Source organism: Eptesicus fuscus, chromosome 21 (assembly GCF_027574615.1).
Source record: "Eptesicus fuscus isolate TK198812 chromosome 21, DD_ASM_mEF_20220401, whole genome shotgun sequence".
Taxonomy (NCBI): Eukaryota; Metazoa; Chordata; class Mammalia; order Chiroptera; family Vespertilionidae; genus Eptesicus; species Eptesicus fuscus.
The window spans coordinates 44,293,148-44,303,350 of NC_072493.1; the positions used below are offsets into that span (position 1 = coordinate 44,293,148).

Consider the following 10,203-nt stretch of genomic DNA (forward strand, 5'->3'; position numbering starts at 1 on the left):
CTCTCCACTGAGCCAGTGAACTTTACTATGTATGACAGAACAATATCTCAAGGAACAAGTACCAGACTGCCTGTGGATGGAGTCGTGGGTGCGTTCTTCCTTCCGTTCCCCTTTCTGTGCCTGCGCACTTCTACCACCTGAAAAATACAGGTGGGGACCTCTGAGGAGCCAAGGGTGGGGAGAGGAGACCTTCACAGAGGGAGGTGGGAAGGGAAAATGTAACTGATTTTGAACCCTAACTCTGCCTCCTGGCCCCTCTGATACAGTGGTGTGTTTTTGTCCATTTCTTAGACCTTAGTTTTCCCCACCCATAAAATTAGAAAGAGAGAGAGAGAGAGAAACAGAAATGCCTACTTCACCAGTGTGAAAAGTGGTGTGAACGTGGTTCTGAGCATGTCACAGGTGACAACGAGGAGAGAGGGAGCAGGTTTTCAGAAAGGTCAGTGTTGGCATGCAGACAGGACACTGGAATACATCGAGGCCCTGACACAAGACAGCACCCAGCATCTGGAGTAAGAGAGCGAACAATGAGAGTGGAAACTGGGTTAGGTGGGCTCCTGTTCTCACAGAAAAGAGGGAAGGGGCCTCTGGAAGAGGGAAGAGAGGGAGAAATGGGGAGTCCCCTGTGCTCAGAGCCTGGCAAGGTCTCCAGATCTCTGGTCTCCTGGGCTCCCTGGACAACCACACTGCAGACCCTGCTGACTGAGGTATCGTCTCCCCAAAGACTCACCCTCCCACCATCTCTCTAGATTTTCTCCCACAAGTCCCTTCTGGTCAACATGATCTTTCCTGTTGACATCTGACCCCTCGTTTGAGTCTCCTTTAACCCCCAAGTAAACACCCACATATTGAAGAAATTCTGGAGACATCAATATTCTGCAGAGAGGAAACCAAGAGCCCTCCTCTCACAATGTCCAGGAGTCCAGGCGCCCAGCCCCTCCTCCCTCAGACCCAGGAGTCCACGTCCCCAACCCCTCCTCCCTCAGACCCAGGAGTCCAGGCCCCCAGCCCCTCTTCCCTCAGATCCAGGAGTCCAGGTCCCCAAGGTCATTGATATTTCAGACCTAGGTTCCTGGAACCCAATAACCTTCTCTCCCAAACCCCAAATTCTGAACTTCCATCCTTTCTTTCTCAGACACAAAACTGTGGACCCTCCAGTCCCTTCCTAATTCAAACCCAAGAGTTAAAGCCCGCAGGCCTCTCCTCACTCAACCCAGGACATTGGTCCCCAAGACACTCCTCTCAGACAAGAAGTTCTGGCTCTGATCCCACACATCCCTCAGACCCAAGAGTTCAAGCCTCCAGACCCCTCTTCCCTCAGACACAAGTGTCCAGGCCCCTGGACTCATCCTTTCTCTCCATCAGTGACAATTTAGAAAATATCTGGGTTTGGGGACACCCGTGTGCCTTGCCAGCACGGCCAAGGGTGAACCTGAGTGCGGGCGGTGAAGGATTGAGAAAAGACAGACAAGAGAATGAAAGCTGGGTCTCGGTGGGACGCTGTCCTCTCTGATGGAGAGCCTGTCTGATGTAGAGCTAGCGACAACACCATGGACAACAAGCCATGTCTTTATTTTATAGCCAGATTCCATGAGGCAAAGTAAGGGCGTGGTCAAGATGTTTACAACATTTTCGTGGGTTTCGATCCTACTCAATTACATGCACCTGATCAAGCTTTGTTTACTTGAAACCTATATCACTCAGGCACACGGGGCCACGTGTTTGGACTGTAGGTTTAAGCTTACAACTACAGCTGTTGGCTATCATTGTGCTGGGAGGGCCCTGCCCTCCAAGCTGGGACTGGCACGTGGCCATGAGAGGACTGTGCCCTCTCATTAGTCTGAGACTTGAACCTGTCCAAACACTGTAGCAGCTCTCCACAGCTGTCCTCATGAAGCTCCATCCATGTCCCCTCTCTCCAGCATGCCACCTAAAATCAATATTCAATCAAAAAGATTTTAAAAAATAACACAACATGGCAGTTGCACTAACTCTGGCTGGAGATGCCTGGCCACGCCTCTCCGCTCCTTTGCAGGAGTGAGCAGGTGGAATTCTTTGCAAGGAGATAGTCCTCTTGTTGAAATTTAAAAAAATAAAGCGGGAAACTATTTAGGCTTGGAAACAAAATGCAATGGAGAGATGCGTGTTTCTTTTACAGGTGATGCAGGATGGGTAACATCTCACATAAATCGTTTCCCAGGTTATTCGGGTAAAAGATAACAATCAGGAGTGATGGGGTCCTCTCCACTTTGTACCAGGGTATTTGTCCCTGCAGCTCCGGAGAGATGATCATCTGACATTTAAAGTTGTTCTTGCCCTAATCTGTTTGGCTCAGTGGATAGAGCGTCCACCTGCAGACTCAATGGTCTCGGGTTCGATTGTGGTCAAGGGTTTGTAACCTTGGTTGCGGGCACATCCCCAGTAGGAGGTGTGCAGGAGGCTGCTGACTGATGTTTCTCTCTCATGGATGTTTCTAGTTCTCTCCCTCTCACTTCCTCTCTGTAAAAAATCAATAAAATATATCAAAGTTGTTCTTATTCCAGATGCTCAAAACCAATGAACAGGTCTCTCTGGAGGTAAGATTAACTGACCAATCATATAGGCCAGTGATGGCGAACCTATGATACGCGTGTCAGCACTGACACGCGTAGCCATTTTTGATGACACCGGTCGCATGCCGAGGATGAAACGTTTGCTGCTCCTGAGGATGAGACATTTGCGACTAGAGTCTTGGAGTTAGTTTTTTCCTCAAAGTGACACACTACCCCAGTTATGCTCAGTTTTTTGGCGAAGTTTGACACACCGAGCTCTAAAGGTTGCCCATCACTGATATAGGCATTTCTGTTCTCCGTTCCTCCCCCTCCTCCCTCTCCTCCTCCCCCTCCTCCTTATCTTTCTCCTCCTCCTCCTCCTCCTCCTCCTTCTGCCTCTCTCTCTCTCTCTCTCTCTCTCTCTCTCTCTCTCTCTCTGGATGGGGAAAACCGAGGGCTGGAAAATGTAGAGTAACACACCACTGTATCAGTGGGAGCAAGAGGAAGGGTGAGATTTCAAAATCAGTTTCATTTTTCCTTTCCCACCTCCTTCAGTGAAGGTCTACTCTCCCCACCCTTGGCTCCTCAGAGGTCCCCAGCTGTATTTTTCAGGTTGTAGAGGTGCACATGCACAGAAAGGGGAACGAAGGAAGGAGGCACCCACGACTCCGTCCACAGGCAGGTTGGTACATGCTCTTTATTCTGTGAATATTTCATTTTACATGGTGAGGATCACACACACATACTTTTTTTTCTGCTTTATTTTTTTTTTCATTTAACATCAGAGAGTATACACATTCTGATATGACACCAACAGTTCTGCATGATTATTATCTTGAACAGCTTCATGAGTATCCCTACCTACATCCCTTTGTTGCTGACATAAATCATTGAATAATTTGAGACATGTTCATCGTTTCCACTGCTTTGCTATGACAAAGAGTGTTGTGATGAATTCAAACCTTGCCCACATTTCGGATTTACCAGAATTACTATTCAAAGGTGATGAATGAGACTCTGGATTCACCTTGCCTCACCTTCTGTCATAAAAACTGTAGCCGTTTACAGTTCTACTGGAGAACACTGCGGGTCTCCCTGCATCTTCACCAGCACCGTCGTTTATTTGTGCTTTATGTTTAGCTCATAGGTTTTTGCAAATTTTAATTTTTTATTAGAATGTTATTGACGTTTTCATACAACTTTGAAAAAAATGATCAAGTCAAGTGTGGCTGCAAGTCATGGATGTCTTTATTTCTGGGAAGTTCCAGTTCAGGGCATAGGGATGGAGGATGAAAGCATGGAGAGATTAGGAATTGGTTTTCATGGTATCATAGATCCATTTGCGGTACATGCATAGGCGTGTGTATATCACTGGCTCAAAGGGCTGTCTACAAGGGTAATATCCGCTGGACACCAGGCCTTGCAGGGAACCTTCGCAAATCAGCGGGCTCCCAGAGTCACCCTGCAGGAGAGAGAGCAGATTAGCTTTGATTTCAAAATAACCAGCAATGAGGTCCCACAGACCCCATGCTTATCAAGCCTTGATCCTGCCAGAACACAGCCTTCCACCCGGGCCAATGGGAAGACACTCATTGTCTCTGCGGACCAATGGCAGAGCAGGAATAATGCTATCAAGGAGAGGACCAGCCAGGTTTTCGGAAGACATTGGCTTGAGCCCTAGTCAATCACAGGCAGGGGGGCGGGGCTTCCAGGGTGTTAGAGCCCCATTAATTTGTCAAGCCCCTGGGAGAGGAAGCATTACCTCCAGGGAATCCCATGCATTTCCTTACTCAGGGATGGGGGACAGGGTAGTCCTGGAAACCAGGAGCGGGACCAATGGCCTAATTTACAGGATCTAGTGCAAAATAAAAGTATGGACCACCAGGTTCAAATATATGAAGTTTAAGAAAAGCGAGTGCGTTAAACCAAATGCGGGAATGTCGCGAGTTTGCGACTCTGTCCCTACACAGTTTACAGAATTATGAATCAGGCCCTCAGAGGGAGACAAGGGGAACCCCCCATTTTTAGGACATTCAACCCTGTCCCATCACCTCTCTTCCTAACACACACCATTTCACCACCCCTGAAAGCTGAGAGTGCAGATGTGAGCAAAGATAGTGGGAGTATAAATAGGCAAAGGATGAAAGAGAAAGAGAGAAGAGAAAGTGATAGTCCTCTTGTTGAAATTTAAAAAAATTTCAGAGAGAGAGAGAGAGAGAGAGAGAGAAAGGGAAGGATGAAGGAGACAGAGAAGCAGAATGTTTGGGGTAGGGAATGAGGCACAGAAGGAGAAAAAAAAAATTAGAGTCAGGAGAGAGAGAGAGAGAGAGAGAGAGAGAGAGAGAGAGAGAGAGAGAGAGAGAGAGAGAGAGATATCACAACACAGAGGAAACCAGGAAATGAAATGAGGTGGGAGGACCTAGCTGGTTTTGCTCAGTGGACAGTGCATCAGCCTGCAGACTGAAGGGTCCCAGGTTCGATTCCGGCCAAGGGCACATGCCTAGGTTGTGGGCTTAATCTCCAGTAGGGGGCGTGCAGGAGGCAACCAATCAATGAATCTCTGTCATCATTGATATTTCTATATCTCTCCCTCCTCCTTCCTCTCTGCAATCAATAAAAATATTAAAAATACAAAGAAATGAGGTGTGAGGAGAGATGAGGGGAGACGGTCCTGAGAGACAGAGAGGAGGGTACAGAGATGAGGAAAGGGGGGCAAAGAGGAGGGGCTCATCCTTTCTTCAGAATTCGAACCAGATACACAGATACAAGCCCAGGACATTAGCCTCAGGCACAGGCCAGTGATTGCAACGAACATTTTAAGGCATATTTTAAAAATCAAATTTAATATGAAAAATATCCATGAGGAAACTAGGATTCCAGTTTTTTTTTCTCTCTCTCTTTGTGTGTGTGTGTGTTCATTGTGTGTGTTTAATTTTTCTTTTTTCAGAAAGGAGGGGAGAGGGAGAGGGAGAGAGAGATAGAAACATCAATGAGAGAGAATCATTGGTCAGCTGCTTCCTGCATGCCCCCTTCCTGGGGATGGAGCCTGCATCCTGGGCATGTGCTCTTGACTGGGATCGAACGTAGGACCCTTCAGTTAGCAGGCTTGCGCTCGATCCCATGAGCCAAACTCACTAGGGTGGTATTCCAGTTTTAGATAAAGACTGGGTCATTACTGTGGTGTTCTGAACCACATAGTAGCCCGAATCAAAAGGGAAATCCAGTCCCTGAGCCGGGCAGAAAACTGAGGAGAGAGAGCCAGGAAAGTGGGACTGGTAAGGTGTGAGGGAAGGTCAGTACCAGGGTCAGGCCCTGGGACACTGGATAGAGAGGGAGACAGGCCTGGGCTGAGAGGAAGCAGGACCCAGGGCAGGCGGCGGAGAAGGGGACTCACTCTGCAGGTGGAGGAGAGCCCGTCAGGGGCAGCAGCACAGATCATGTACTTTTTCAACAAGGTCCGGTAAGCCTTCCTGCACTTCTTGTAGGAGACAATGTTGACATTCGAGCACATGAGCTCTGATGGATTTGTTGCATCTGGAGAAGTTAGGGAGTGGGGGGGGGGGGGGAGTCAGAAGCTTGGTCCCGTGAACCTGTGGGTGCTGATGTAAAAAAATGGGGACCCTGGACATGGAAGGAGGAAGAGCCGGGTGACCCAATATGATGGTTATGAAAAGGGCCCTATTTCTTAGACTCCCGGGTCGTTGGAAGGAAGGGACTTGTGTCTGAACTCCTGTGTTGGAACATACTGTGCAGAGTGGCCCTCTTCTAGCACACTGCCCCACCCTAACTCTCAGGGTCTTGGAGTTCAGGTGAACCCAGCTCTGGGGTTACCTTACCTGCATTTGCTGTTATCTGGAACACCAGAGGCAGTTCAAGCCATATGCCCGCACTCTACCTCCACCCTCATTCCTGAGGCCAGGTCAGCGGGTTGGCCCCAGCAGGTTCTAGCTCCACCATCCCTAGTGACAGCTCAACCAATGGAAGGAAGAGGAGCTGGCATTGAGGGACACCTCCTGGGTAGAGGGGGCTGGGGACCAGGTCTCCTTTGTCTAAGGGAGAAGGCATCTGAAGGCCAAGACTCCTGAGTCTGAGGGAGAAAGCAGCTTAGGGCCTGGGTACTTGGCTCTGTGTGAGGTGGTGACTGGGGTTCTAAACTCCTGGGTCTGTGGGATGGAGGCCTGGGATCCAAGGATTATGGGACTGGGGGAGGCATGTCTAAAGGTCAGGCTTTCTGGGTCTGACTTGCAGGTCCTGGTGGTCTGGCTTCCTGGGTCTGAGAACACAGATGTTGGGGGGTCTGGAACCTTGGGTCTGTCCCCTGTATCTGCGACCTGAGGAAGAAGGGAGCTGGGACCTTGGTGACTGGGGTCACAGAGGCAACCTCACCTTCAACCATGATGGTGATGCCCCAGCCAGAGACAGTACAGCTGGTCCCAGGGTCTTTGCAGCTGGACGGTAGGTTGATTTTCTTCACATTGCGCGAGAGCTTGGCCGGGCTGCTCAGCTTCACAAGCATGATGTCATGATCATCGGTGCGGTTGTTATACCATGGGTGGACGAAGGACTCTGTAGCCCTGATCTTCCGGGAATGCCCCCCAACCAGAAGATCACTGCCCATTTGCACAATATAATCACTTTAAAAAAAAAAGCAACATTCAAAAGGAGACACTGTGATTGAGAGAGGGATAAAAAGCCCCAGACTTAGGGGAACAGAAACCGAGAGAGAGAGAGAGAGAGAGAGAGAGAGAGAGAGAGAGAGAGAGAGAGAGAGAAGGACCTCCCTGTGGATCCCCTGTTCCATACCTCCTGCGGCAGTGGGCTACGGTGAGCACCCACTGTGGGTTGACCAGTACGCCGGCACACTGGAACTCATTGTTTTGAAACAGGGCAACCTGCCAGGGATGGGAGCCTCTTGGACATACACCTCCATTAATAATCCTTTCCCCGGTATCCTGGGCTGGATGAAGACATGGAGAAAGCATGGGTAGCAGGCATCAGGGGAGGGCTGAGGCCATATTAGATGATTTCCCAGAGACAGTGATGGAGAAAGACACACAGACAGAGAGGCGTGGAGAAGGGCAGAGGCAGGCACGGAGCACAGGGCAGAGACAGCTGCAGACGGAGACGGAGAGAGATGGGGAGCCTGCTCAGAAACCCAGGGCAGCAGCTGGTCTGGAGGCCACCCCAGCATCTGATGAGAGAGACACGGAGGGCAGGAAGCAGCCTGGAGGGCACCCAGAGCCCAGGGGTCAGGAGGGAGCAGGAAGGAAGGGGCCACAGCCCAGGGGTTGAGTCTCCATGGGAGGAGGCTGCAGGTGAGGGTTCTGACTCAGGGGCTCCTTGGAGAGAGGGGGCCCTGGAGAGGGGAAATGGGGGATTGTGAGGCCCAGGGTCAAGGTCAGGACTCCCAGGGTGGTCCTCACCTTCTTGTCCAGCAGATCCCAGGGCTAAGGACAGCAGTAGGAGCAGCAGGGTTGGGAGAAGGGGACCTGCCATGTGTCCTGTGTGAGCCTCTGTGGCTGCCACAGAGGAGGGGCCTCTTCTGCTGGGGCTGAAAAGACAGAGAGTTCAGGAGCGGGACTCCTGGTCTCCAGGTCCCTTCTCTTCACTCAGACCCAGGAGCCCCAGTCTGCCCCATGTCCTCCCTCAGACTCAGAAGTCCAGGCCAGAGACACCCTTCCATGCAGATGCACCTAGGGATCGGGCTTTCTGTCCATCCCCATTTATCATCGAAAGCCTTTCTGTTCTTCCCCATTTATAATTCTATGTCCCAAGTTCCTTTTAGGTAAAAGACCCAAAACCCCAGCCCTCCAGCCCCTCCTTCTCACAACCAGATTTTGGCCGTCTACTGCTCTGCCCTCAAGAACAAAAGTCGGCTGTCCATACAGACACACCTGCCCCACCCCAAATGGGATTTCCTCTCACCTGCAGTGGGTCTGATCTGGTGTGGTCTTCAGACTGGGTTGAACTTCAACTGTGTCCAGCCCTGTGCAGAGTGGCCCTCTTATAGCACACCAGCCCCACTCCAACTCTCAGCGTCAGTGAGTTCAGGTGACCCCAGCTCTGGGGTTACCTTACCTGCATTTCTCTTATCTGGAACCTCAGAGGCAGCATAAGCCACGTGCCCGCACTCTACCTCCACCCTCATTCCTGAGGCCAGGTCAGGGGCTTGGCCCCAGCACGTTCCAGCTCCACCATCCCTGGTGGCAGCTATGAATGGTGTGACCAGGTACCGGCGCTGAGGGGCAGGACCAGGAGTCAAGGACCCACCTGCATGGCTCAGGATGGACTGTGCCCTGGGTCCTCCACTGTGGTCAATTTTCTTGCCCTCTGCCCTTCTCAGGGGTGGAACTAAAACCGTAACTCTGAGCAGCTTGTGGGAACTTGTCAGGCTGAATCCCAGACATGTCTTTGAGCCTGAACCCGACCATAATATTGGGCTATGAATCTCAAGAAAAGGCTTTCCTAACTCCACCTACTAAATATGTACTGTTATTCACTTATTATACTTTGATTTCTATACATAGTATGTATATCTAACAAAAATGTCTGAACATTATCTAATGGGACATTTTATTTACTCTATAAAAAGTCTTGAACAGCCCTAGCCGGTTTGGCTCATTGGATAGAGCGTTGGCCTTCGGATCAAAGGGTTCCTAGTTCGATTCCAGTCAAGGGCATGTACCTTGGTTTCAGGCTTTTTCCCGGCCCTGCCCCTGATCGGGGTTCGTGCAAGAGGCAACCAATCGATGTGTCTCTCTCACATCCTTCTTTCGCTCTGCCTTTTCCTCTCACTTCCACTATCCCTCAAAATCCATGGAAAAACATCCTCGGATGAGAATTAACCAAAAGACAATTTTTTTTAAATTTAAAAAATAAATTTAAAAGTCTTGGGCAATTGTTTCTCTTAGAATGCTTACTCCTTCCTTTATTCTATTGTATAATGTTCTACACTATAACTTTATCCTGAATTATGTGACTCTTCCACATTGAAGTTCCTTTGAATCGCTTTCATTATAATGATGGTGGGATGAATTTCTTTGATTTTCATCTTTGCTCATTGTATTCATTCATGAAGTATCTACTGAGCATTTACTCTGAAACTGGATTTGTTCTGGCCTCTGAGGGCACAGCATCCACAAAACAGCAAAATTCCATCATAAAGCCCCTCATTCCAGTGGGTGGAGACCTTGTGTAAAGAGACAAGATCTTCACATTTGTGGTTTTTTTATGTGGCAGGAAGTGCTATGGAGAACAATAAGACCAGAGGAGGACTAGGGAATTATTAGTTCCCTTTGATCTCAGCAACCCCTGCAGTTTAATATTGGGAAAGGTGGTTGGAAAGACCCCAGGTGAAGAGGACATTTGGATACAATCTTGTAGGAGGTGGTTCATGTAGCTACTTGGGATCAGTGAGTCCTAGGCAGAGTGACAGGGAGGTGAGAAGAGGAGGGGGACCTAGAAGGTTCTAGCAGGGAAGCCTTTTTTATTGGAGCTGAATGAATCAGAGGGAGGAGGGTGGGCGATGGTTTCAGAGGCCTCACAGGATTTGGAAGACACAGGGATTGAGGACCGAGTAGGACTTTGGCATTGGCATTGAGTAACACAGGAACCATTGTCAGATGACTACTAGACAGCTGATTCCTAATCATGAAATTGACCCTCACTTCTA

The 10,203-nt window shown here is 49.6% G+C and overlaps 1 protein-coding gene across 1 annotated transcript; it reads right to left on the bottom strand.

Moving 5' to 3' along the window:
- Window positions 1-3,837: 3,837 nt before the first annotated feature.
- On the bottom strand, window positions 3,838-8,027 carry LOC129147788 (kallikrein-7-like). Its single transcript, XM_054711146.1, has 5 exons — window positions 7,955-8,027; window positions 7,335-7,488; window positions 6,937-7,165; window positions 5,926-6,081; window positions 3,838-3,993 (listed from the first exon to the last, which is right to left on the bottom strand). The coding sequence occupies exons 1-5, from the start codon at window positions 8,025-8,027 to the stop codon at window positions 3,838-3,840; spliced, it is 768 nt and encodes a 255-aa protein (XP_054567121.1).
- Window positions 8,028-10,203: the final 2,176 nt, after the last annotated feature.

Bases quoted from the DNA above. Each gene is read 5' to 3' on its own strand.
- LOC129147788 (XM_054711146.1), bottom strand. From the start codon at position 8,027: ATGGCAGGTCCCCTTCTCCCAACCCTGCTGCTCCTACTGCTGTCCTTA. The intron at 7,166-7,334 runs GTATGGAACAGG...TTTTTTTTAAAG, and splicing joins GTAGCCCACTGCCGCAGGAG to TGATTATATTGTGCAAATGG. The intron at 3,994-5,925 runs GTGAGTCCCCTT...TCTCTCCTGCAG, and splicing joins GGCTCTCCTCCACCTGCAGA to GGTGACTCTGGGAGCCCGCT.